The sequence below is a fragment of the Equus przewalskii genome, chromosome 5, assembly GCF_037783145.1.
Source record: "Equus przewalskii isolate Varuska chromosome 5, EquPr2, whole genome shotgun sequence".
NCBI classification, from domain to species: domain Eukaryota; kingdom Metazoa; phylum Chordata; class Mammalia; order Perissodactyla; family Equidae; genus Equus; species Equus przewalskii.
The window spans coordinates 68,598,295-68,625,663 of NC_091835.1; the positions used below are offsets into that span (position 1 = coordinate 68,598,295).

At 52.9% G+C, this 27,369-nt stretch overlaps 3 protein-coding genes across 15 annotated transcripts in view; 2 read left to right on the top strand and 1 right to left on the bottom strand.

The window, feature by feature from the left end:
- Window positions 1-88: 88 nt before the first annotated feature.
- LOC139073309 (aquaporin-5) lies at window positions 89-4,123 on the top strand. The gene is made up of 4 exons (XM_070619545.1): window positions 89-856; window positions 1,976-2,140; window positions 2,545-2,628; window positions 3,411-4,123. Exons 1-4 carry the CDS (start codon window positions 89-91, stop codon window positions 3,594-3,596), a joined length of 1,203 nt encoding a protein of 400 aa, XP_070475646.1. The 3' UTR covers window positions 3,597-4,123.
- Window positions 4,124-10,511: 6,388 nt separating this feature from the next.
- Window positions 10,512-14,583, top strand: AQP6 (aquaporin 6). 3 transcript variants are annotated; one of them, XM_070619547.1, is made up of 5 exons: window positions 10,671-11,261; window positions 12,042-12,200; window positions 12,460-12,540; window positions 13,168-13,422; window positions 14,152-14,583. In XM_070619547.1, the coding sequence occupies exons 1-4, from the start codon at window positions 10,869-10,871 to the stop codon at window positions 13,378-13,380; spliced, it is 846 nt and encodes a 281-aa protein (XP_070475648.1). In that variant the 5' UTR covers window positions 10,671-10,868; the 3' UTR covers window positions 13,381-13,422; window positions 14,152-14,583. The 3 variants fall into 3 exon arrangements, with proteins under 3 accessions (XP_008510823.1, XP_070475648.1, XP_070475647.1); XM_070619546.1 differs by having other exon boundaries at window positions 10,674-11,261; window positions 13,585-14,583; XM_008512601.2 differs by having other exon boundaries at window positions 10,512-11,261; window positions 13,168-14,583.
- An 8,705-nt stretch (window positions 14,584-23,288) lies between these two features.
- Window positions 23,289-27,369, bottom strand: part of RACGAP1 (Rac GTPase activating protein 1) — a 30,557-nt gene continuing 26,476 nt past the window's right edge. For all 11 annotated transcript variants that reach the window (XM_008512576.2, XM_008512593.2, XM_070619550.1 and 8 more), the window contains 5 exons: window positions 26,635-26,740; window positions 26,329-26,461; window positions 26,082-26,217; window positions 25,024-25,132; window positions 23,289-24,439 (listed from right to left, as the gene is read on the bottom strand). In XM_008512576.2, coding sequence (XP_008510798.1) covers window positions 24,364-24,439; window positions 25,024-25,132; window positions 26,082-26,217; window positions 26,329-26,461; window positions 26,635-26,740 — 560 coding nt within the window. In that variant the 3' untranslated portion in view covers window positions 23,289-24,363. The remainder of the gene's footprint in view (window positions 24,440-25,023; window positions 25,133-26,081; window positions 26,218-26,328; window positions 26,462-26,634; window positions 26,741-27,369) is intronic.

A 27,369-nucleotide genomic window follows, 5' to 3' on the forward strand; every position in this document is an offset into this window, starting at 1 on the left:
CCCGGGAGCCTGGGACACACAGCGCGGAGGAGAGCTCAGAAGCAGCGCGGAGGAGAGCGCAGAAGCCGCCCAGAGTGCAGAGTCCACCATGCGCGGGTCCCCGGCCGCGGGGCCGGTCTACACCCCCGCCTGGGTGGCGTGGCCCGGGCGGGTCCGCTGCTGCTCCGTCGGGGGGGCGGGCGTCGGGCCGGGGGCACGCGGGACCGGGGACTGCGGCGAGCCCGCGGCCACGGCAAAGTTTCCACTCTGCGCGCCGCGCTGGCCCCCGGGCGCGGGAGCCGCCCACTGCCCCCCCGCGCTCGCCCCGCTCCCAGGCGCGCGCCGGGTATATAACGCGCCCCTGCAGGGCCGGTTCCAGGCCGCTAGCCACGCAGTGGACGCCGGGGAGTGCTGCCCAGCGTCCGGGAGCCAGCCCGCCACCCCCTGCGCCCCCGCCTCCCCGACGGGCGCCCCCTGCTGTGGCCGCCGCCGCTGCCCCGCCTCCGAGGCCACCATGAAGAAGGAGGTGTGCTCCGTGGCCTTCTTCAAGGCCGTGTTTGCCGAATTCCTGGCCACTCTCATCTTCGTCTTCTTCGGCCTCGGCTCAGCCCTCCAGTGGCCGTCGGCGCTGCCCAGCATCCTGCAGATCTCGATGGCTTTTGGCTTGGCCATAGGCACCCTGGCCCAGGCTCTGGGGCCGGTGAGCGGAGGCCACATCAACCCCGCCATCACACTGGCCCTCTTTGTGGGCAACCAGATCTCCCTGCTCCGGGCTCTCTTCTACGTGGTGGCCCAGCTGGTGGGCGCCATTGCTGGGGCGGCCATCCTCTACGGGCTGGCGCCGCGCAATGCCCGGGGCAATCTGGCCATCAACTCGGTGAGTGCTCACGGGGCTGAGGGTGGGACAGGGACCCTGGGGTGGGCTCCAGACCAGGCCACCGTACCCCATCTCAAGATTGGGTGTCACAGAGTGGGCCAGTGCACACCCTTACCAGGAAGGCAGCAGCCCTCTAAGGCAAGGAAGATGAGTCTCCAGGCTGGCATGTGCCCCTACCCCCCTCCCTAGTTCATACCCGCCTCCTCTGCCCTCTCAGCTCCTGCTGCACCATCCTGGCCTCTCTCTTGGTGCCTACTGCCCCACCCCGCGTCGCCCCCCCCCCCCCCCGCCCCCACACTTTCTTGCCCAAAACTTCTGCCTTTTCTCTTGTCTCATCTCTGAGTTCTGCCTTCCTCCTGGGCCCCTCACAGCTCCTGTCGGCTCCTCAGTGGAGTGGTTTCATGTAACCATCAGAGAGAAATGGGTTGTAATCCTGGCTTCAGATGACTCTGGCCTCTCTGTGTCTCATTTTTCTCAGCCATTATGTGGGGATGGTCGTAACCTACCACAGCAGGTGTCAAGGGGATTCCATTTAGAAACCATGCATGTGACCCCCGCCTAGAGCAGAACCAATGCGTAGGGTCTCTGTAGCTTCCTGCTCCTGGCCCCTTGCTGCCTCCTCCTCCTGAAGCCCCAGATTCAGCCCCCATGTCCCATGCAAACTGGGTTCATTAATCAAACACAGAGGAGGATTTTCTCGGCCATTGTCAAGCCGTGAGTCAGCCCCACCGGAGAGACGAGTTTGAAGTTGGCACTGGCAGCAAGTCAGGCACGGGCGGGAGGCAGGCTGGGGCAAACTGGGGTTTGCAGTAGGCAAACTGGGCATTGCCCACAGGAGAGAGGGTGAATGCCAGCTTGTGGGGGTTGGGGACTGGGCAGAACCGTTGACAGGACTGTGTCCAGGAAAAGTTGCCCTCATGCTCTGCCCTTTTGCGATAGGCCTGAGCTCCAAGCTTTGTGTACACTGTGAAGTATGTAATCATTTCAGCAAACGACCTCCCTGATGTGACGTACTCAGGGCTGGGCTTCCAGGTGTCCTTAGAGGCCCAAAGCCCCAGGCCCCTAAGCCCCTGGCCATAGAGCCAGAAGGCAGAGGGCCAACCCATTCTCCCCTTGCAGCTCAACAGCAACACGACGCCAGGCCAGGCCATGGTGGTGGAGCTGATCCTGACCTTCCAGCTGGCGCTCTGCATCTTCTCCTCCACCGACTCCCGCCGCACCAGCCCTGTGGGCTCCCCGGCCCTGTCCATTGGCCTGTCCGTCACACTGGGCCACCTTTTGGGGGTGAGCGGTGCTGCCACACAGCTTGGGTGGGGAGCCCCCTCCGGGCAAATAATGGGGCCCTGGAGCAGCACCCCTGCTGACCATTGAGCCCCAAAGTTAAGACCTGGAGTAGGGCTGCTATACTCTGGCCAGACTTGATCCCCCAAAACCTTCTCTAGCCTGAGGAAGGTTGGGAGTAAGTGGGAGCTGGGGTGAGGGCAGGTAAGCAAGCCCAAGCTCAGGACAGAGAAGAGAGGAGGGGTGAGTCGGGACGTGTGGGAGGAAAGGTCACCAGCCTAGGAATCAGGAGACTTGAGTTGGAGACCTGTGTGAGCCCTTGAACTGCTGGGTGACCCAGCGAGAGCCCAGGGCCCTGTGGGAGTGGATAAGCACGTTGCCCTCCTCACCTCCCTCTTTCTGTCCAGATCCACTTCACCGGCTGCTCCATGAACCCAGCCCGCTCTTTCGGCCCCGCGGTGATCATGAAGCGGTTCAGCTCCGCGCACTGGGTGAGTCTGGGCCCTCGCCTGGCTCCCTGGCAATGAGGGCCTAGAAACCCTGCCGTGGCAGCCAAGAGCTAACTGGACTTTCTGGAGGCTGTGGACCCAGACCTTGATAGTAGGCCCCAGGAGTGGTGGCTGGAGAGAGAAGCGGACACAGTAGGAGACAGGATGAAGCCAGAACAAGGGCAGGGGTTCATTTATGTGGCCTGAGCCCCTGGGAACAGGGGACCCTACTCGGGGGTTGGGGAGGATCATGTGTATCTGTCCCTCTAAGGAAAGGGATCTATACCTCTGTGTTGATCTCCTCTGAGGATTTGTCTCTGTCCCTCTGGGGTCTGTGTGTCTGTCCTCTCTGACGTTTTATTTATCTTTCCCCATTGAGGGGGTTTGGAGTGTCTTCCTTCATGTGGGTCTGTCCCTCTGGGCAATCTGTCTGTCACCTCCTAGAGTCTGTCTGTATCCCTCTGTGGAAGGGAGAGGAGTTCTGTTTGTCTCTGAGGATCTATATGTCTGTTCCCTCTGAAGGTGCATTTGTCTTTCTTTAGGGTAAAGTTGGAGGAGCTCTGTCCCTCTGGGGATCTGGGTGTCTGTGGTCCATGTCCCTGTCATTGGGGAGTGGGGTGTCAGTATATCTGTCCCTGAGGTGTGAGGAAGTCTTTCCCACTGGAGGTCTGGAAGTTTGTATGTCCATCTCCTCTGAGGGTCCACGGGTCTGTCCTCTGGAGGGGGGAGGTCTTGGTCTGTGAGGCCTGGGGCTCAGCCGACTGATGCTGTTCTGTCTCCACCAGGTCTTCTGGGTGGGGCCCATCGTGGGGGCTGCCCTGGCTGCCATCCTCTACTTCTACCTGCTCTTCCCCAACTCGTTGAGCCTGAGTGAGCGTGTGGCCATCGTCAAGGGCACGTATGAGCCTGAGGAGGATTGGGAGGAGCAGCGGGAGGAGCGGAAGAAGACCATGGAGCTGACCGCTCACTGACCAGTGTCAGGCAGAGGCCAGCTCCTCAGCCCCTGAACCGCAGGGGAAAAAAGAAAAAAATATGACAGCAAAGCTTCCTTACCCCACAGTTGGGTCCTCTGGGCTGGGGAGGAGGTGCTGGTTCCCCAGGCTACACAGTTAGAGATGGGAGCAGGAACCCATGATGGTACTCTTGGGGTGGGAGCTAGGGGCTGGAATCTGGTGGGGAGGGGTCTCTCTGGGACAAGGCAGACAGCTGCCATGAGGTCAGACCTTAGAGACTGTGAACCTAAGCCCGCAGGCTGCCCCAGGACCAAGCCAGGAAGGGGTGGCCTGCAGTCTGCATCGCCCCACCCTTCCCAGCCCCTCCTCAAGAACCAGAGGGATCCCAGGCCCTAAGACAGCAGAGGCTGACCCTCCCCAGAGCTCCTTAGGAGGGAGACGGACTGGTTCATTAAATGCTGCCTTATTTATGTCTGGTCAAGGATGCATGGAGTAGAGCTGCCGGTGTTTGGGGTGGAGGCTTCCCAATAAACCACTGACATTCATGCTTGGCCTCGTCTCTCCCCAGAAACCTCTCCTTGGGACACTGGCACATCGCCTCTCCTCTTTGTCATCCCACACCCTCCCCCATGGTCTCCACAGTCCTCTGTGGAAAGACAGGGAAGCTGAGGCCAGGGAAGGCCTAGAGAGTCAGAGATGGGGGTGGGGAGAGAGAGGGGAGACCTATAGCTCTAGAGTTCTAATATAGGAATAGAGCCAGAGGTTAGGAGCGGGCAGTGGGAGCAGAGAAGGAGGGGGCCTCACTGAGTCACTTGCCTGCTTGCCCCTCCCACCTTAGCTATGTCAAGTCCCTGCCACTTGAGGAGGGCCTGGCACCAGTGCCAGGGTGTGCCAGGCAGGGTGGAGGTGAAGTGAACCAGCTAGCAGCCCCTTGAGATGCCAAGGGGGTGACCTGCCAGGTCTGTCATCGGGGAGGAGGCACAGCCCAGGACTCCCCTCTCTGCACTGTGATGTTCCAAAAAGGTGCCCTGTTGGGAGCCTGTGCTGAGAGGGACCAACCCCCTGCTCCCCCCACCCCCCACATACACACACACATCCCCAGAAGCGACACCTGGCCCAGCGGCCCTGCTCCTTTTAGGTCTCTTCTCCCCTGCCTCTGCCGGTCAGTGTTCCGCCTTCTTCCCCTCTGGGCCTGTAGCTCTGCCTTCACCTGCTCTTGTCCCCTTGCCACTGACATTCCTCAGGAAACCTCCTTAACTCGCCAGGCCTCCATCTCTTGAGCTATAAAATGAGGATAGAAAATGCTTCCTTCACAGGGTTGTTGTGGGGATCGGAGGAGGTGAGGGAGTGCGATTCCTGGGACCAGTCTGCTCTCTATGGGGAAAAGGGCGGAAGTCATCATGAGCAGCTCAGGACACAGCCCTGTGTCATAGTTAAGGAGCCTGGCTTGGAACCGGATAACCCAAGGTCAAATCTTGCTGTGCAACTTTGGGTAACATAAGCTCTCTGAGCTTTAATGACCTCATCTGTAAAATGGGGATACTTGTACCCACCTCCTGGGTTGTTGTGAGGATAAAATGAGACAGTGGGTGGAAGTAAAACCCTTGTGCAAGCAGGGCCAGGCGCCTCAGAGTGAGTGCTCAATAAACTAATAGTGTGAGAAAAATAACCAGCATGTGCACATGGGGGACCCCAGCCACACCCCAGTTCTGGGCCTCTGCTCTCCTGAGAGTGTTTGAACCTGAGCTCCCGCCTCTCCTAAGTATGGGAACCTCTCCTGGTGGTCTTCAGCTATGCCTCACAAGACGAGGGGTCAGGAGATGGACTGAGAAGGGGTGGAGAAGCTACACACCCTGGGGGACAGGGTCAGCACCAGGGGCTGCGGGGGAGCAGGGGCCGACTCCCTAGTCTTCCCCAGACTCGCATCTAGCATCTGTAATGGCAGCTGCCACCACCCCTGCCCTGCCCGCCTACTGGGCTTACAGGGAAACCCGAGGGGCAGTGTGTGTGAGACCCTCAGGGCTCCACCCGCCGCCACCGCCCCCACCGCCCCCACCGCCCCCACCCCCTCCACCCGCTCCACCGCCCCCCCACCCACCCCGGCCGCCAGGGCCAGCTCCGACCAGCAGGGGGGGACCTCGTCCGCTGAATCCACCGCCGCTGCGCTTCCTCTTGCCCGAGACCTGCGGCTGGACTCTAGCCAGATGGGGCGTGGGGCGGAGGACGCGGGAAGCTTGCAGGCCAGCGATCCCCAGTCCACCCCACGCCCCTCTCTGGGAGGGGGTGCAGAAGAGACCTCAGTCTCCAGAAGACTCAGGTACAGGCACAGCCATGACTGGAAGCCTGGCCTCTCCCCCCAGCCCAGCACCTGGCGTTTCCTTTCTCTGACACGCGCCAAGGGGGAACGGGGGGCCTAGGAGAGACAGACCCTCTGCCTGGGGGTGCGGGTGAGGATGGCCAGGCAGGCAGAGGGCCGGCCAGAGGGCGAGGGTCCACCTCAGGCTGTGGGCTGACAGGTCGGGCTGCTGGGCCGGCAGAGGGCGCTGTGCCCCTTGGAATCTGATCTTCGCACGCACTCGGTCCGGCTCACAAAGACCCGCGCGCACAGCAGTGCGCACACACTAAGCCTGCACGTCTATACTGACCTTTGTGTACCCGAAGGGCTGCGTCTTCTCGGCATAGACTGCTCCCTCCGTGTGAGCGCAGAGCCACGTCAACCCTCCCTCCCCACCCCGTTCTCCCTCAAAGGGCTGCTGGGGACCAGACCTAAAAGGCTGGCTCCAGGTGCTCTCGGAGAGGCACGCGTGCGCCTCACATACAAGCACACAGGTGCTGACACCCTCTGACCCTCTGCTCCACCTGAAGACCGAACCCAGGAAGAGCTTTGATTGTTCCATAGGAGAATTCCTCCTCTTCTCCCCCTTTGCCCAGGGGCTGCCAGTTTTCACCACATGATGGAGAGATGGAGGAGGCCTGGGGTAAAGGCAGGGAACAGAGGAGGGTTGGCTGTCTAGAGGGATGGGCAGCAGGAGCGTTTCTGGGAGGGTCAGCTCTCTCCGCCCCTCTCTGAGCCGCAGCCTCCACCTCCTCAGGTGTGGATGAGGATATCAGACCTCCTTACCCTTCCACTTTCTGTGGGGATGAGTGAGGGGATGTAAGGGAAACTGACTTGAGTCCTTCCCTTTCTGTCATGGTTTTGTTGTCCTCCTCTTCTCTCCCAGTTCCTTCTCCTTCCCCTCCCTCTTGTTCCCCCTCCCTTCCCCAAGCCCTGAGAGGACCTCAGTCAGAGCTCACATTGCCCCTGGTGCACACGCACATGCGCACACACACACCGCCTCATGGAGATGCCCACCCCAGTAGTCTGGGGAGCCCAGGGACAGGCCTCTGGGAGGTTAGGAGCACACAGCCAGCTGACAGGCAGCTGTAGGCAGCCAGGTGTGGGGGCTTGGCCAAAGGCCTCTGAGCATTGGACTTGAAAAAAGTGTGGCACTAGAGCCTAGGACTGCTGGGTCCAGGGAGGTGACGGGTAGAGCTGAAGCAAGGCCCAGCCAATTCCCACCTGGCCTCAGGAGGTGAAGGACCTCATCCCACATCAGGCAGGGCCTCAGGACGCTCTGCTCCAGGCCCACTGGAGACAAGGGCTGTCGCTGTGCTTAGTGGTCTCAGCCTCCCAGGCCCAGAGCACGTGCCACAGGTGCTGCTTGTCCTAGAGCTGCCACAGCAACTAGGACCCTTCCTGCCCCAGCCCAGGCCTCACAGCTGTCTCACTGGAGAGGGGAGGGGAATGGCAATTCTAACAACCAACATTTTCTGACTCAGAGGCACCACCCCAGGTATCAGCACATATGCTCTAACAACACGTGGGGAAGTGGGAATGATCATCTCCATTTTATAAGTGGGGAAACTGAGGCCACAGAAGTTAAGCACTGGCCAGGGGAGCAGTATATACACAGCAGTGTTCAAATGCTTTCACTTGTATTGTCTGATCAAAGGCTCTCAACAGAGAGGCATCACTGCTGTTTGGTGCCTGGTGTACAGGTGCAGAAACTGAGGCTAGATCACATGTAGGGACTGGTAAGTGTCTGTCCCAAAGCCCTCTATGGCCTGATCTGAGGGGCGGGAAGGAGAGAGATGCCCTTGAGTTTCCTTAGGATGACCCCTAAGCAGGGAACCCACCGTGCCAGGGAGGAATGTCACCCACACTGCCCCCACAGTCACATTGCTTCATTCCTTGAGCATCTATTGAAAGACTCCTTTATGCCAGCCAAGCACGGGAGTCTGCGCTGGAACAGTGGAGGCACTGAGGAGGCCGAAGCCAGAAGAGCTGCTGGCTTTGCTTGAGCCCAACTCTACGAAGCTTGCCCTGATTCTGCTGGAGAGGAAAATCAGGACAGGCTTCTTAGAGGAACCAGACTTGAGCAAAGTCTTGAAAGAGAGACAAAGAGGAAAGGCATTCCAAACCCATGGTCTCTCCACTACTGCATGATTTCCCAGGCACTTTATAAAGAAGAAACCAGGAGAGAGAGGGGTGAAAAGCACAGTTGAGACTGGGAACGGCCAAAAGATGGCCCTGGGAACTCAAAAAGCGCAGAGCCGGGCCATTGACTCAGACGCAGAAGGGCTGCCTCTTCTTCAGGCCAGAGGGAACTGGGAAGGGCATGGGGCAGCTGCAGGTGAGTTTGTGACTGGGGAGGAAGGATGGGAAGAACTCTTCCCTGCTGGTTTTGCTTTCTAAGTGGGACAGGAGGCAAGGTGATCTGCTGGAAGAAAGCCAGAGTGAGTAGGGTACTTGCAGAGGGTGGGGAAGGTTTGAAGTAGGCCTTAGAAGCTGGGGAGAGAGTCAACTGGGGTGGTGTAAGGATGCTGAGCAGAGCCGCCACCCCTGCTGGGGCCGGAGACCGTGGACTTATGGCAGCAGTCTGCATGGCTGGGCGAGTTTCTCCAGCAGTGCTCAACAGCGCAGATGAGGGGTGGAGGGGTGTGGAGGAGAATGAGAATGGACAGATGTGGCGGGTGGGGTGGAGAGAGCAGGGAACTGCGACAGGGGGCACTGAGGTGAGATGCTAGGGGATCTGGCTGGAGAGGGAAGAGTGAAGCCAGGGTAGCTGGAAGAACCGAAAGGGGATGGGGAAGGGATTTGACTGAGACTGAGACAAAAGAGGGTGGATGCAGAGCCTGTGATCAGAGCTGGATGTCTCACTTGAAGATGTCAGAGGGCCTAGTCCAGGTGAGGGCGAGTAAGAATAGCCAGCTGAAATGAAGCAGACATGAAAGTCACCTGCCTCCAACAGGTCAAAGAGCTACTCACTCATTCACTCATTCAACAAATATTCATTAAGCACCTACTATGGCCAATTCCTGTGCAAAATACACGTAGGGATGAACAAAACTTGGTTCCTGCCCCCTGTGGGGCTCACTGCCTCATTGGGGAGACAGATTCACACCATGACACATTATACGGTGACTGTACTGTACGAAAACACCCAGGTGTGGCGGGAGCACACAGAGGGGGCCTCACCCAGGAAAAGAGGAGGTGACAGCAAAGCTGAGTCTTAGGGATGGGTTAGGAGTTACCCAAGCAAAGGACATGGGAAGGGCTCTCCAAGGAGAGGACAGAGCATTCTCTCAAGGAGAGACCAGCATAGAGTGTTCCAGAACCACTGGCCACTTGGTGAGGCCGGAGGGTAAAGGACAAGGCAAGGAGTACAGAGAAGAAAGATAAGAGGAACAGGATCCCAGAGGGCCAGGCAGAGAGCTCACAGAGGGGACAGGACGCTTTGAAGGGATTTTAGCGGAGGAGCGGCAGGATCAGATTTGCATTTTAGAAAGATCACTGGGCTGCTGCGTGGATAATTGATTGGAGCGGAGCAAGGGAGCAGGCGGAGAGAGTGGTTAAAGGCTGCAGGGCAGAGGGGTGGCAAGAAGAGGGCACAGCCAAAAGATATTTAGGATTCAAAATCTGCAGTACTTGATGCCTTTGCTGGATGGGGACAGGGAGGAAAGAAGGGTCCAGGATGCCTCCCAGGTGCCATCAGCTGAGCTGGAGAAAACAGGAGTGCATTTGGGGGTGCGAGGAGACATGAGGATCTCATTTTGAGACAGGTTATGTGTGAGGAGCCCGAGGACAAGCAGGGAACATCCACTGGGCAGGAGGATACGGCCAGGGGTGAGAACAGGGCACCCAGATGTGATTAAGAGGTGAAGACTATTATTTTAACAACAAGGCAGGTTCTTCTTTGGGAGAGAGCTCCTTAGTTTGAGAAAATAGCTTGATACGCTGCTGGGAGTTAAAGGGCAGAGCCTGGGGGGAGTGGGGGCGGTGACTTCAGGGCAGCATAGCCGCAGAAATGGTTAAGCTGCCCTGAGTGAGACATGGAAGGAACTGTTTTGGTCCCGGAGAAGGAGGAGAGCAGAGAATGGAGTGGAGAGGGGGTGAGAAGGGAGGAGGAGGACAGGAAGAAGTGGGTGAAGGGCCAGTGGAAATTCCCAGCTGGCAGAGGTGCCCACTGCCACGTGTGCCATCTGACTAGCTGTGGCGTAAACCCCTCCTCCGTGTGCCCCCTCTGCTCCACGCAGGCCCACGACCTTAGTAAAGTTGACTCTATTCCCATCTGCTTTCTGGGAGTGGGGTTTTAGGTGGGAATGGGGGAGGCAGCTTCAGTGCACATCTGGGCTTACGGGGCACAGAATAGTATGAGCACATTTGGAGGCAGAGCCTACAGGCAGAGGGGGCCAGGAGCCCCCCAGAAATGTACAGGACCCTCCGAAGCAGGCCTTGGACTTAGGGTATCTAAGTGATCTTGCTCTACCTAAGCTGACACTGGGGATGTGAGGGCTCTGGAATCCCACGCCCACCACTACTCCCGTGCCTGCGGCCCCCAGGCTGGGCCTCTGCGCACAGCAAAGTTAGGCCTATCCAGCTTGGAAACCTGAAAGTTTCCAGCTCAGCGCCCACCTGGGGGACCGCCCTCCTCCCCTAGCTGTCAGGTGAGCTCAGGGTGGAACAGGCATGTGAGCACCACTCCTCATGCCACCGCAACACCTCCCACCCACCGAGATACACATAACCCCCTCATCCCACTCCCTGGCAGTCTGACCAGCACAGTGCTTGGGGCAGCAGCGTGGTGGACGAGCTACAGGTTGGGGCCAGAGAAGCCTCTAGGCAGTAAGACGGCCAGAGCAGGCCAGAGAGAAGAGACCAGAGGAGACAGAGGAGATCAGAGGCAGGAGAAGCAGAGAGAGGTCCTGGGAGCAAAGGAGGCAACAGCTGGGTACCAGGACCTGGACACAATGGAGCCAGGCAGATGCTGCTTGCCCAAGATGCTGCCGTGCCGGTTCTGGACGGCCATCAGCAAGGCGCTGTTTGCTGAGTTCCTGGCCACAGGGCTCTACGTGTTCTTTGGCGTGGGCTCAGCTCTGCGCTGGCCCTCAGCACTTCCCTCAGTGCTGCAGGTCGCCATCACCATCAACATGGCCACGGCCATGGCTGTGCAGGTCACTTGGAAGGTCAGCGGGGCCCACGTCAACCCTGCTGTGACGCTGGCTTTCCTCGTGGGCTCCCAGATCTCCCTGCCCCGTGCTGTGGCCTATGTGGCTGCCCAGCTGGCTGGAGCCACAGTGGGAGCTGCTCTGCTTTATGGGGTAACGCCATGGGATATCCGAGAGACCCTTGGGGTCAACATGGTAGGTGTGGGGAGGGGTATGGGGGAGGTCCAGGAGGGGGTGTCTAAACAGGTGGTAAGGGTGGAGTGCCAAGCCTGAGGAGAGGGGACAGGGAGGTAACAACTTGGCCACATGCTCCACACCTGCTCTGGGCTGGGCCCTGGGACCCAGGGGAACAAGACTGTGGCCTCAGTGCAGGAGGAAAAGGAATGGGACTAGGACCTAGTGTGAGGACCAGGTGGGGCAGGGAGAAGCCACACTAAGGGGCACAAATTGGAGGAAGCCCAGGCATTTAAGGGTCATGGCAGCCAGGGAGGGCTGGGGCTGTGAGTAGTGGCAGGAACCCTGCGCACACTTCATCTTCTCCCTGTGGTCGTCCCTTCCCAGCGCCCTGAGGCCTCTCTCACCGCACTCCCCAGATTCCCTGTATCATCTATGTTCCACCTGCTTCCTCAAGTCTCCTCCTTCCGCTGTGACCCACGGTCTCCTCCCAGACTATTGGCAAACATGCACTCCAGCCTCTCCAAGCCTTCCCTTTCCCACCAGTCCTGTGCCCCTGCCTCCCCTCTGAATCACTGGCCCCAGCCAACCAGAGGGGTGGGAGGGGTGCCACTCACTTCTGCAGGGAGCAAGTGGGCTGACCCAAACCCCACCACACAGCTCTCCCCAGTCCATCATCTCCTTAAGACTCGGAACTGGCACTGGTGAGATGTCACCCCCTTACAGTGAGGAAATGAGGCGCAGGGGGTCACCATCCCCTGGCAGAGCCTCCATTGGCTCCAGTGTAACCCCCTCTCCCAGGTCCGGGACAGCATCTCGACCGGCCAAGCGGTGGCAGTGGAGGTGGTTCTGACCCTGCAGATGGTGCTCTGTGTCTTTGCTTCCACGGACAGCCGTCAGGCCTCAGGGTCCCCGGCCACCGTGATTGCAGCCTCTATGGCAGTGGGCCACCTCATTGGGGTAAGAGGCAAAGAGGACACTGTGCACTCACTGGTCCCTCCCTGGGGAGGCTACTGGGGCCCTGAAGGCCAGCAAGTACCTCCTCTGAGCCCTCATACCTTGGGGCTGGAGCTGAGGCTGTGCCCCACACTCCAGGCCCAGGATATGTGCTGCAGAGGCTGAGGCTGGGGCCAGGGCTCTGAGCCAGGGCAGAGGGGACCATCCCCTCCCAGGCCTGCCTTAAGTCTCCTCACACCCTGAACTTGCACTTGCTCCCCAGATCTACTTCACCGGCTGCTCCATGAACCCAGCCCGCTCCTTTGGTCCTGCCGTCATCGTGGGGAAATTCACAGTCCACTGGGTGAGACCCCCTGCTGGCAGCCCTGGGGAAGGGAGAGGTCTAAGTAGCGGGTAGGGGCTGTGGCTTTCACTCAGTGGGGAGACCAGTCCCTCTACCACAGACCATCTGACCCCCAATGGAGGTTTCCCTCAGCTCAGAAGACCAGGCCAAGTACCCTGGCTGGTGCTTCCTTTTTCTGCAGTTTCAATAGCCCAGGGTACCAGTGGACTGACCAAGGTGGGAGCAGCAGCCTTGGCCCAGACCTCGAGTCCTGACTGTTTCCTTATTCACTTTCTCCAGCTGGACCAATTTCCAAACTTGGATAAAGAAAAAGACCAACAAAAATAGACACACACACACCAGCAGAGACAGGAAGAGCACTAGCCAGGGCTCCTGGCTGGAGCAGGGGAGGTGAGAGGAGGGAGGCAGGAATGGTGAGGAGACCAGGCCTGCCCCGAGGGAAACAAGGTCCCCTCGCCTGCATGAACTCAGGGGACAGGACTCATGCTTCTCAAATTTGCCACCTTGCAGGTAGCTCGAGGCTTCCTGGCAGACCAAGTCAACACTAGGGAAGCAGACAGGGGCCCCAAAGCCACCCTATGACCTGAAAGATCACAAGCTCGGTGCCCACTCTCTTTGCCTCCTCAGATCTTCTGGGTGGGACCCCTAACAGGGGCTGTCCTGGCTTCACTGATCTACAACTTTATCCTGTTCCCTGACACCAAGACCCTGGCTCAGCGACTGGCCATCCTCAAGGGCACCGCAGAGGTGGAGAAAGTGGCAGGGGTAGAGCCCCAGAAGAGAGAATCTGAGTCCAATTCAAGGGACACTGAAATGGAGAGTGTGGGTCAGATGGCATAGAACTTGGCCCCCGCCCTCAGGCTTCTGAGAGGAGCCCTGAAGGTGGGCAGCATGCTTTGTATGACCCCACTTCAGGTTTGGGGGGAAGGGCAGGACGAATGGGTGGGGGGGTGCTGCTTGCAAGAGGGGAGGGGGAGGCTTGGCCTTTTGTCCTGACGGGGTGGGCAGGGGATGCCAATCCCTATCCTGGCATTACATTTCTAGGTAGTAAGGATGTGCGGAGCAAATCTGTGCAGTTTGCTCCTCCTCCATCTCTTAATGGGAGACAGCAGAGGGAGGCAGGGGAATTCCTGATCGCCCTCCCCTTCTCTCACCCGTCTGGAGACCAGTGGGGTCCTGGGCCTCCGGATCCTCATGTCTTGGAAAAAAGGGAATTGGAGCCCTGATGGCCACTCTGCTTAGAGACTGAGAGCTATAGGGACGGACCTCAGGGAACCCCAGCTTCTCACCTCACCCTTGGGGAAGAGGGACCAGAATTCCCAGAAGAATCAGGCCCTGGAACAGCCTCTGAAGTCCTATGCACCACCAGCACCCCCTCCCCCAGCAAGACTGAGGGGCTTCCTGAGGACAGAGATTGCCCTCCCTATAAATCTTAATCCCTCACTCCTCCAAATGCTCAGGAGAGGACCCCTCCTTGGGAAGAACTGACACAGACAGGAACCTGTTCTCCGGCTGGCAGAGGGGCAGGCTATAGGCAAGGGAAGTTTGGGCCAGAGAGACCTTTGCCAGGGTGGGCTCTCCCCAGATGTTTGCCCACCTTCCACCCCACAGCCCCATTCACAGGAACAATCTTGAGAGGGAAGCCTCCATCCCAGCCCTCAGTCCATGACCCGGGCCAGAAGACATCTCCAGCCTCATTCTCAGCTCTGCCGGGATCCCCCAAAAGCTGTTGAAGAAGTCCCAAGGATGGGTCATTCCAAGGGATGGTAGGAACTTAGGAATGACCCAGGAACCCAAGATTCGCAGTTCCGTGCCTCTGAGGGACTCAAGTCTCAACTGGTTTGTTAATCTTTACAAGCCACTGTAAATCTACTCTCCCCATGACTGGTCCTATCTGGATCTCAGCTTCCCAGCTGTACAATGGGCACAGTCCTCTCCCAGGGACTGCTGTGAAAACAAACCAGACATTTGAAAATGTTTTTGGAAGTTAAAATGCTAGAAAACAAAGCCAATAAATGATGATTATTGTTGCTGTTACTGTAATTATTGGGTTTGAATACAATTGCTGTTGGTAATGGGAGGGAGGAGGGAAGAAGGAAAAGAGGGAGATGATTGAGAGGGATGGAAAAGAGAGGAGGTTTTTCTCGTTTCATCTGCTCCACTTACCAGAGGCCCTGCCTCCTCTCCTGGGTCTACTGACCTGGGAGATTTGCGAGCATATGTGGAGGGGGGTTGGGAAGGGATCCTGGAATGAAGAGACAAGCCAATAAGACAGTTCTTCTCATCTCTATGGTGCCCATCACCATGGTACCCTGAGATGCAGCAACCAAATCCATAAAAACGATAGGTCCTTTTCCATGATGTCTCCAAAGGGGCTAGGAATAGGGGAGGGGCTGCCAAAGTCTCCCAAGGGCAGGGTGACAGGACCCAGCCCGTGACCAGCCCAGGAGCTGAGTCCCCAGGGCTCGTGACCACAGCAGCCATGCTCAGCATCCTGTAATATTGTCAGTGCAAAGTACTATTCACATCTCTCCAAGCTGGGCCCCACTCATCCGTCTTCACAATCTCTCAGAGCCCTGGGCTTCTTGTGCCCTTTTACGAGGAGGGCCAGCTGTGTGTGTGTGTGTGCGTGTGTAGGATGTGATTGACTTGCTAAAGGTCACCCAGCTCAGTACCACAGCCCCCTAAGGTCTCCCCAGCTCCCAGCTTAGAGTTTTCCAGAATAGAGCTCCAGGGGGCCTGAGACAAGCTGCAGCCGGAGGAAGGAAGCAAGCAGGAACTAGAAGGTTGAAGAGGGCAGGGGGGCTGGCGCTCCTGCGGTAGGCTCTTAAGCTCCTAGACAAATTATCTCCGTGTCTCCGAGCCAAACACATACTGGGTGCTCAATAAAAGTTTGATGAATGAATGACTGAGGCTGGGCGCTGGGGAGGGAGGAGAAGCAGTCATCGATCAAGAGGAGAATTCAGGAGTTACAGCTCCAAATGAGCCAAGATGACGGCAGCTGAGGAGCCTGTGCTTACAGGTACCCAGCCAGCCACATTTGAGACCCCACCCACTACTCCAGATTGTGGACCCTCTGTCCCAGGACCTTCCAGGCCAAGAGGGGAAGGGTGAGTGCCTGAAGAGAAAGCTGGGGGCTATTTTCACAAACAGTTCTTTAAAGCTGTGCTCAGAATAGACTGGAGCAAGAGGACACGAGCTTCAGGAGAAGAGAGGAATTAGGTTAGAATCTGAAGAGCATCCAGTTAGACAGAGGAATGAGTAACCAAAGGTTAGCTTCTCCTTCTCTGGAGCCCTTTAATAGGACAGCCGGCCATCTGTCTAGATGAGAGAAGGGCTGGCCTTCAGGGAGCCAAATCTCAGCGGTTCCAGCCACGGGCAGTGGGCTTCACAGTCACAGCCCCTGGGCCTGGGGTGGGGGACTGGGCAGGTGGGTGCAAGGGGAGGACAGAGACCCAACCAGGCAGACCCTTGGTGTTCCCTCCCTTCCTCCCGTTTGTCAGGGGAAGTTTTTAATTAATGGTGTGTAATCTGATCTGGCCCTTCTCCCTGCTGAGCACTGCCTTCAATCAGCAGAGCCATCTGCAATTGCAATTCATAATTCTCCCAAAAGGGAGGGGGACTCAGGACGGGTGCCCTGGTGATTAATACAATTAGCCTTTTATGTTGATGATTGTCTTAGCAGGAGCAGATGATGCGAGCACAGAGCTAGGCTGTCGCTTCCCCATTGGCTGGCAGGAAGCCCCTCTCGCTTCCCACCCCCACTGCCACCTCCGGGTGTAAAGAGGACAGGTCTAATCTGGGACCACACTGCGCAAGGGGGAGAGCCCACGAAGGGCTCTGGGACACATTTGGGCTCCTCGGACTGAGAGGAGAGGAGGAACAAGAACATGATCCAGAGACTTTCACTTTCCAAGGAAAATCACTTTGAGCTAAAGGATTCTGCACCCCAAGGTTAAAAAGGAAAAAGGCTACTAAAGGTAGAACAGCGGTTGAAAAGGTTTAAAGAGTCTAAACAGAGGCTCAGGCACTTATTGGCCGTGTGAACTTGAGCAAGTTTCTTAAGGATCCTAAGCCTCACTTTCTTCATCTAGAAAATGGGGTCTGTTCACAAGGGCCTTGAAGAACTACAGAGGATGTATGTGTTTAGCGCTGCGCCTGACACAGCCAGCTCTCCATCGGTGGCAGCTGTTTTTCCCATCATCGTGGTAGATTGCCATTCCCTCTGCCAATGAGCTCAGCTGCTTCCCCTGCAGTTTCTAACTTGGCCAGGCTCTTACTAAAGAAGGGATTGCTTCCTCCCCATACCCTAGGCTTAGCTTAGCAAAGGAGAGAGACAGAGTATGTGTGTGTGTGTGTTGAGGGAGGAGGATCCCAGAGGAAAGAGGAGTCAAGAATCAAACCCAAGAAAGAGAAAGGACCTCCTCAGAGCAGAGAAGTAGAGGATTGCAGTGATCATGGCCAGGAGCTGGTGTGGGGGAGATTCAGGGAATGAGGGTAAGGAGGCTGGGTGGGTATAAAGGGGTGAAAAGAAGCAGGGCTTCAAGCATCTGGAATATCATAGAAAAGCTATGTAAACAAAAGAGGAGCAGCCATCAGAGGCTGACGGTTTAAGAGGCAGCACAGAGCAAAATCTGTGACCTCGGATCTATAATGAGGTCAAGCGATCTGGAACAAGCTGATTGCGGTTTTGAAGGGAGACTCCGCTGGCTCAGGAGAGGGGATCACCTCAGTCCCTCTGGGCCCATAGCACTGTTCTCCGTGACCCAGAGCAGCGCGAGAAGAGAGCTCCCTCTCTAGGGAGATGTTAACCTGCAGCCAATGCCAGGCCCTGGCAATGTCAGGTGGAAGACATGGGGGGTAGGAGGGAGGGGAGAATTTAGGGGCTAATCAAGATAAAGCAGCCGGCCAAGCGGTGGCCACTGGGGCAGCTGGAGCAGGGGGTCCACATAGCCAAGATCTGTAATCACGTCTCAGGGAGGGGCAGCCACATTGGGGAATGGTCACATGTTTAGTAAAAGCTGCAGAGGGGAGGCATGATTAGTGAGGGGAGCGTATGAGAGCGGGGAGTCCAACGGCACTAATTAATAGGCTGCAGGTAATGGGCAGAAAATGGGAAATGAAAACCTGTTTTGGAGCTCTGGGTCAGTCGGATAAAGGGGCAGTTATCGCCAGAGCTGGGGGTGGAGGAAGCCAGAGACAGAGGCAGGGACCAATAACTACACCCCACCTCCATGGACGGGTGGAACAAGGCCCAGCCAAGCCAGGGCCCAGCCCACGATCAGAGGAGGCCGGGACAGGAGTCGGGGGCATCGGCTTGTGAAGCACCAGGCTGGAGGCGCTTCCTCCGATGGCCCGGAATATGCTGCCTGGTTGATCCTGAGATCCATGCAGCGTTGATGCCATCACCTCCGAGGCTCTCTGAAGCCTCAGAGCTCCGCGCTCTGCAGCCACCCCCAGCCTGGCACTGAACACACTGCTTCACCTCTCCCCGAACAGGAAGAGCTTCTTCAACAAAATTAGACTTTCGGTCTACTTCTTATCTCAGGGCAGTAGGTTCCTTAACTTGACTATCTGTCCTTCTTCTGTTGGTGCCCAAACCATGGCCTTCCGGTTTCAAGGGAGGAAAGACCTCCTCTGGCATTCTGGAATTGGTGAGGAAATCGGACAAAGTATTGCAATAAACACTCCAACTCCCTGCCCACACAGAAAGTCTCTAACACCTCTAATCTCTTTTGTGTGTGAAAGCACCGAATGCCTCAGCACCACACTGGGATTTCAGAACTCCATCAGACCTGCTGTTATTTTGGTCATAGCCTGGCTGACTTGCAATGGCTTTTTTTTCTCCCTTCTCCGACTCAGGGGTCACATGTAATGTCTGGGGGTCACGACTGGGACAGACTTTGATCTGATCCTACACATTACTTGTCTGCTTCTTCGTGCCAAATGTCCTGGGGCTGAGTTTTGCTTGTCCTACACAGCAGCCTGCCTCAGACCTGGGGCAACCCCCTGCTTTACTCTCTTTTCGACCACAGCTCAGGAGCAGGTTCCCTGGCCTCCACATCCGGCCTAACCAACAGCCTTTCTCCCATGAACAGCTAACACTTCCAACCCAAATAACGTGGATAATAAGATGCACCACTCTTTTATGAGCTACTAAGAAAGAAAAAAACACTGCATTATATATTGTAAGATGCTGTTGATTATAAGATATCCCAATTCTTAGAGACATTTTTTTCCAAACTTCTCAGACATATTAAAAGATATTTTTAAGGGGCCGGCCCAGTGGAGCAGCAGTTAAGTTCGCACGTTCCGCTTCTTGGCGGCCCGGAGTTTGCCGGTTCGGATCCCGGGTGCGGACATGGCACCGCTTGGCACACCATGCTGTGGTAGGCATGCCACATATAAAGCAGAGGAAGATGGGCACAATGTTAGCTCAGGGCCAGGCTTCCTCAGCAAAAAGAGGAGGACTGGCAGTAGTTAGCTCAGGGCTCATCTTCCTCAAAAAAAAAGATATTTTTAAGTGCATCTTACGATCAAGGAAACGATCATTTCTCCTTCAAATCTAGGCTCTTTAAATCATATTTTAAAGAAAAGAGGAATGGAAGGCCAAAGTGGGGACCACCCTGTAGGGTCTCAAATCTTCTCCTTCCTCTAAGGGGGATGGATACCATTGTCATCATGTGTTCTCAACTCCTCCGCACATCTGTTGCTACTCCACTCCTCACAGTGAACACCTCCTCTCAGTGCCAGGGAGCCCACTGAAGAGAACCCCACTCTTTCCACAGAGGGAAAACAAACACAAACCATGCCAAGCCAGGACGACCATTTTTGAGGAGATAATCGCCTAGCACTCCAACTAATCGCCTAGCACTCCAACGCCATTTATCCAACCACTTCCCACCCTACCAGGTTATCTTCCCCAGAGCCTCCAGGCCAGTGCCACGAGAAGATGCCGAGATTAGTCATTTCCTCCTAATCGGGCTAAGACAGCTCCCTTAAGCTGCCGACTGCAGGCAGTTCCCGTTAAAGCAAAGCAGCTGGAAAGGGCTTAGCCCTTTAATGCCAGCAGCTGTATCTCCACAGTGCGGCTGCTGTGCTGAGGGGCTGGACTCTGTCCAGAAGCACCAGGCGTTTAGCCCCAGTCAGTGTATATTAACCTAGGAGGAGAGAGCAGCCAGCTCCCTGCGAGGAGGGGAGGTGGTTCGTTTAAGCGCCCCACCCGCAGGCTTCGCTCTCCAAAGAGGAAGAAAAATCCCAGCCCCTCGTATCTCTCGCTCTACTAAAATCTAGACAAACTGTATCATCTCACAGGCAGAAAGAGCTTTCTCTGTGGCAGGAGCGACTCCATTTTAAAAACTCACCTAAGGACAGATCTACTTGTCAGTTTTGACAATAAAAAGACTTTAGGCCACTAACCACACGTACTCATTCTCCTCTGAGCTGATGTTTTTCTCTGAGGTCTAAAGTATTCTTCTCCTCCCAGGTGTGCATACATTGGAACACAACAGACTACCTCTTCTTGGAGAGCACTGGGCCTTAGGGTTGATGAGGGAGAAAGCTGAACAGCCCTCAGAAAGCACTGACACAGAGCAGGCTGCTGAAGAGAGATCACTCAAAGACTTCTTACTCAAAGCCAGATGGTGAACATGAGACGGGGTGAGAGCTAATGCCACTCAGGGGGAAAGCCAATAAGCTAATCCGCTGACACGTTTCTAGAAGCAGGCTGATGGCTTTGGCTCAGAGACTTGCCTGTTCCTCGCTCTGGGCTTCAGAGCACACAAGATGCACACGGGTGGCCTGAGAACAGACTCCCACCAGGAGCAACCTTACGCACTCCCAGCAACTCACCTCCTCCTTCCACACGGGGAGCCCTTCTCACCAAGCCCAGGTCTTCCAATCTACCAGACAATAACCCCAACCATGAAGACATTCTCCTGTCCCAAATGCTTTTTCCGGCAGTCTGGACCTCCCTGCTCTTTCTGGGTCATCTGTTGAGCATACAGCACATACGCAGCCCTGTGTGGAACCATCTGTGTACCTAACAATATATTAACAATGCTCCCACAGGCCCCACAATGCTCAAGAAGTCTGAAACAGCAAGCACCACAGCTGACCTCCAGAGTAGGAGCGCTAACTCCCAGATTCTCATACCAGGTAAACTATACATTCATTTGTGGGAATTTGAGCCAAATCACCTCTTAATTTGTCAATTGGGATAACGTCACCTATCCTGCCCACTACACATGGATGTGATGAGACCAAGTAAGATAAACAAAAGTGCTCTGTATATCGTAAACCACCATATTACACTTTCTAAAGGCTTCATGGGGAATCGGTTCTTAATTCCATCTTCACTGATGACCAGAGAAGATATTAACTGGCAAGCGCTTTATTAGAAGTCTAAATATCCTTTTACACGTGTCTGAGCCTAGCACACAGATGGTGTCCAACTGTGTGAGATGTGAGAGTAATGCTGTATAAAAACAATGCAACTAAATGAAGCCTGGTAAGAGTTATAGAGGGAGAAGGTAGACAAAAGGAAAATTCCTGCTTCCAACTCTGAGTCCCCGAAAAGTGGCCTCCTTTCCCATCCCACACGACTGCAGAGGACAAGGCTCCCACACACAAGGTTATTTCTGGTGACGTCAAGCTGTCTTCCGCCTGACTTCATGAATAGAAACCATCAACAAATACAGACTCTGAGAACCAGAGTCTAATAAATTACACAACTTAAGGACCTCCTGGCCTGGAGCCTTCACTTATTTACAAAATATACCAGCTACAGGGAGCAAATTTTTAAAAATTACTAAGTTCTTAGGTTAAGTGGCCATTCTCCAAACCCTGTTTATACTAAAAGCACAATGACTAATGTGCCCTGACTCTCCATACTTAAAAGCTTTTCGCACGAGTGGCTGAAACTTGAGTCATGACCAAGACTATCATCAAAGGACATTGATCGAGAACCTAGTGTGTGAGCTGTGCTGACTTGAACACTAAACTCTGTGCCACCCTTGCTTCTCAGATCTGGACTATGAGACAGCTCTTTCCCTGCTCATGCTGAGGGTCTAGGAAAAGGTGATGCATGATTAAGCAAACCGCTCAGTATACCAGGCACAGCAGTGGGTCTCCCACGCGCTTTTCCAACAGGAAACTATATACCGTATGTATATGCATATGTATGTGTCTATCTGAAGCTTGAGGTGGGCAGACAGGCCCTACTGTAACAAAACGAAAACAGCAAGCCTGTATCTTTGCTCCCTGCATTCACTCAGCACTCCTTGTCACTTTATGCTGCCCAATAATTTAAGCATGAATTTAAGAATTCAAGACCCCTTTCAATGCCACAGGTTCAATTCATAGCCAAAAATGACTATTTTTGCCACAGTAAATCAATTGAGCACCCTATAGTCCTCCGACAGAAACTCAGAGGCCTTCCTGTCTTCTATTTCTGCAAGCAATGAATTCACCTTCTTAAGGAAGGGGAAATTGTTAAACACCCAGTAATAAATGCAAATTGTTGTTGTTTAATCAAACCATGTAATGCTTGCCCAGTTAAATAAACATCAAACTTAGGAGTCCTACATAGACTGATGGAGGAGAACGCATTTAAAGATTTAAAGATTCTGGTTATTAGCAAGTGGGATAGTAAAGTTAAACTGCATTAAAGCCAGAGTGAGAGAGGCAGTGTCAGACAGGGTTAGGAGCAGGAGACGGGGTGACAGGCACTCCAAGGCACTGGACCCTTTCCACAGATCTCGCATCAAGGAAGTATAATTTAATTAAGAAAGCCCTCGAAAGTCAAGCTGCTCCACATGAAGCACTGTTAAAGAAGCTGAAGGTGGGTACACGTTTCCCTTTGCTAAGATCAAAATTATTTTCATGGCTAAGGTCTCTTGGCCTAGCCTAAAACTGAGCAACTGGCTGCCAACATCTGACACACAGGACCATTTCCTTTTTCGTTAATGGGCCATCAGTTCCTGCATAGGGTAGTCTTCCCTTCACTAACATTACACAATCCATTTACTTCCTCTACATTAGTGACTTAAAATGCACCTTAGGGAGATACTACAGAACAGCAAATGTGGAGCCAGGCCAACACTAGGCTTGCAGAAACATAAGAAGAGATGGCATCTAGGACAAAATTTTAAAAAACTGTAACAGGAGTGTGTGTGTAAAGGGGGTAAAGGGAGATGGGACCTATCCTCTGTCGATTTGCTGAGGCAGATAGATGGGCCCTGCTGTGAGAGCTGCCACCTCCTGGGAAAAAAGCCAGTAGGTTGCCTCCTCTCTCCACGGTTACATATTAAGCCTGCAACTGTTTACGTTCACTCTCAGATACATTCTGTTCACCAGCTTGAGTTCCAAGTGCAGGTGCCCTCAGTTAATCACCCAGCTCACTCCAGAGTCACTTCCAGCGGTGAAGGATGTTTCCGGCAGTCAGCCAGCCAGAGTCGTTTGTTTTTTTTAATCTGTACCATTCTGGTCCCTAAAGGCTTGTTTAAAAAGTTTGTTTTTTGTTTAAAGTAGTTCCTTCAAATGAGAGGCTAACAGACATAAGACAAATCTAGGACCTCAATTTGGACAATGAAAGAGACTGAATGAGAAATGAAGAAACAAACTCCTGGTGGTGGTAAAGTTGAAGGGGTAGAGGTGACGAACAGCAGACTCAGAACAACTTTGAGGGAAAATATTTTCTAAAAAAAGCTTTGAAGGTTACCTTCCAGGACAAGAAAACCAACCTCAAATTCATTTTGAAAAAATTATTTACTTTTTTCCAAATATTATTCCAAATACATGTTTTACAGACAAGAGTCACTATGGGTCAGAAACATTCTATAGAAGAAAGCATTTTTATAGACATAAGAAATAATTTTAATAGACGAAAAGCATACATCTATCTAGATGTGGCTATGTTCCACAGGAGATGTCAGCATCCAAAGTGCAAAGACAAAATGACTGGCTTTTCTTGCCACACAAAATACTGACAATCTTCCCGTATAGCCTACTCGTAATTGTTAGTTGGGATGCCAAACAGACAGCATACTGACTTTAGAAGTGGGGCTCTAACGGACAAGGGGAGGTCAAGAGTCAGAATGAATTTAACTTAAGAACAAAATGGCTTTGACCCCCAACCAAACCCAAAGTCCAGCCAGAGGCTCGGTGGAGATAAATACAAGCTGTAGTATCACTTTTACAAGGCTGTGCCACTAAATACTATTAAACCTAATCAATCCGAATTAAAGCTAAGCATACTGCCATCACTAGTTCTGTCCTCCCCCATCCCGCTTTTATGAAGGCTCCATGTTATAGCTCAGTTCATAATGGGGGAAGGGGAACTTCCAAGTTCTCAGAAGGAGCTATCCCAAATCCTCTGTGCAAATCTTTCTTTACCCTGCCCTCCCACTTCCCACCCTGAGACAAGTCAGTCTTACCAAGAGGTAGGGCTCCTGTCATTGTCTCAGGGAAATTAGTTCTAAATGACCAGAGAAAGGTCATTCCATAAGCAACATTTGGCTTTAAGCCAAAGGGATGTCCCCCCAGCCCCCTAAAGACTCCCCATGAATCCCACACCACCCTTTTAGCCCTGTACAGATCTCCCAACTAAAAGCTCCAACAACGACAGCACAAGGTGTTGATATTATGTTACTTGAGGAGGAGAGGGAGATATATATAGTTTTAATAAAACCCCCATGCACAATTAAACTTGATTAAAAGCCTGGCGAATGCTAAAAGTAGTAATGAGTACAGGAGGCTGCAGAGCAGAGTACAGGTGCGCTCTCCTCAGTCAGTCGATGCTGGGAAGGAACAGGAGACGTGACTTCACTTGAGCATTGGAGAAGCAAAAAAGTTGCCTTGTCGTCCTAGGTTGGTAGCAGACTTGCTTTTGCTCCCAAATCTAAAGAAAGAGAATGAACTGGAAAAGTAGTCTATATAAAAGGTAAATAAACAACTATAAAATTACTTGATATAATCAACTCACAGTAGGAAACCCTCAACTACTCTGTAAGCTACTCTTTGTCACCTGAGATGAGAGAGGGGAAGCAGTAAAGACCTTCAGACCCTTTTGAAAAAGGGACTCCTGGGGCTGGCCTGGTGGTGCAGCAGTTAAGTTCGCACTTTCTGCTTCAGTAGCCTGAGGTTCACTGGTTCGGATCCCGGGTGCAGACCTACGCACCACTCATCAAGCCATGCTGTGGCAGGTGGCCCACATATAAAATAAAGGAAGATTGGCACAGATGTTAGCTCAGGGCCAGTCTTCCTCAGCCAAAAAGGAGGACTGGCAGCAGATGTTAGCTCAGGGCTAATCTTTCTCAAAAAAAAAAAAAAAAAAAAAAAAAGGAAGATCCTTATGACCCACAGGTTTCTTTTAAAGTCTAGTCACTAGCTAAGATCTAATTGAGTTTTTCTTTCAACAAGATGGGAAAGAAGTCTAAGGAAGCAGTCATTTTTTCATTTCCTGAGCAGGCCAATTCCACATACCTGGGAGTGTTCTTGGTGAGGGTGGAGCGGACTCTCTGCGACAGGGAGCTGGATGAAGGAGTCTTGAGAAGCTGATGCTCAGGAGTGGTCACAGGCCCCAGTAAGCTCACTGCAATCAAAGTTAAGACACATTTTTAAAGGAAGGAAAAAAAGAAAGCATATGACCAGTTTTAAGCTGAATACCCTGTGAAGCACTTAAGAGCTAAGGTTAGAGACCTAGCAAAACCCCAGAGATCATTTTTGCCATCATTTTGTAACACACCAGTACATCTTTTGAACTATGCAGGCAACTGCTCAACGAATACCAACATTCACTTCCTGATTTAGGCCAGTCTCAAACTCCAAACTTCACAAATCTAAAATCTGACCGTTTGATTTTAACCTATACTAGAAAAAACAATATGCTCCCTTAAAAAAGGAACTTGCAATAATGAAAGAACAGGTCTCCAATGCCAGTGAGGTTGGAATGAAACCAGCCTCATACATTTTTGATGGCAGTACAAACTGGCAAAAGCCTTTAAGAAATCAAGCTGGTAAAACATATCAAGAAACAAAAATGTTCAAGCTCTTTAATTCAGTGATTCCCACTCCTGGGAATTTATCATGGGGAAGAAAAGGTATACCCATACAATGTTGATGTCAGCATTATTTATAATTATGAAAAACTGAAAAATAACATCAAGACCTAATAGAATATTTAAGTAATTATAGTTTACAACCATAAAAATAATATTATATAGTAGAAAAAGTTCTCACAATATGCTAAGTGAAATAAAAACAAATTATACCTAAATTATTATTATATCTATATTTTTTAAATATCTATATCTATATGGGTAATGAAATATCTGTATGGGTAATGAAGGAGAACATGGAAAAGTAAAAAAAAGGATGGTAGAACTGTACAAATTCTCCTTTAATGTTAGAATTCTCAAAATGAATTTAATTTTTATTGAAGAATATGAAGTTCAAACAGCTCTAGCAAAGGCAGGGAGAGGGCACAGGACCAAAAGTGGAGAGGGAGTCAGGTCCTTTCAGAAGCACAACTTAGCTCTCACCTTTTATATCTGGTGTCTGTGGTGTCGAAAAGGCGTTTGAGTTTTCAATGACATGCATGGGGTCAATGTTTTCTTGTTCCACCATCATAAACTGACTCCAGTATTCCACTGGCAGTGAAAGCAGGCGCTCTACCACCTAAAAACCACCAAATACATTAGCAAACTTCCAAAGCTCGGGACTTACCTCTCATTATTCTCTCATGTTATCACATTATACAAGTTCATACACACACACACGCTTGCCTACCTTGGGTTGACGCTTGATATCCTGTAACATTATCACTGGATCTGGATTGGGCACAGCATGGGCGACAATCGTAGGGCCAAAGACTTTAGCCAGATTGGCAACATCCATTTTAGTGTTTGGACTCTGAGCCACTCTAAGCAAAAGACCATTAAATTAGAAGACTTGCCCTTCTGCTTAAACGCAGACCAAATATAAATTCTACGAGGAAACAATTCACCCCTCACATTCCCTCCCTAACATCCAACCCACATTATCTTCCCCTTGGAAAATTCCCTACTCCCAGAAACAAGTCTCTGCTGTACTCACCTCTGCAAGTGAATCATGAGGAACGCTAATGTGTCTCTGTTGGCCTGGGGCAGTTCACCCACAGCCTGGTACATGGCAGCTATGCTGTTGTCCTCATCTGTGATTTCTGTAAATGAAAAGACAGCAACAAGAGGCCTAAGACTTCTTTCCCTTGACAGCGGGCTTCCAAGTTATCGACCACAAAGTCTCATCTATACAGTAAGCTTCTGAAACTTCTGATTAGGTTCATGACTGCAACAGACTCTAGTTTCATTAACAAGCAGGATACTGGCCAATAGCTCAATATTAGAAATCAGAACTTCTAAAAAAACGGCTCTTGCAGTTAGAGAAAGCAGCTGGCAACCCATGTTGTAGGAAGGTGGACACACAACTTGCAGTGACTACAATTATCAAGAAGATATACTTCGATAAAACATGTATAAAGACCTACTATGTGCCAGATACTGTTCTAAGTGCTCAGAATAAAGCTGAACTAAACAAAGACTTTGCCTCATGGAACGTACATTCTATTGAGGAGTTACTCAAAAAGCAAATATCTATCAGGTAGTGATACATATAATAAAATAAGGCAGGCAAGAAGTGAGAAAGTAATGGGAGCTGTTATTTTAGACAAAGTGGTGAGGAAAGGTGTTTCTGAGGACAAGATACCTAAAAAGAAGTCTAAAAGAAAGGAGTAAATCATGCAAATATCATTCAGGCTGAGACAACAACAAATGGAATGGCCTCGAGATGGGA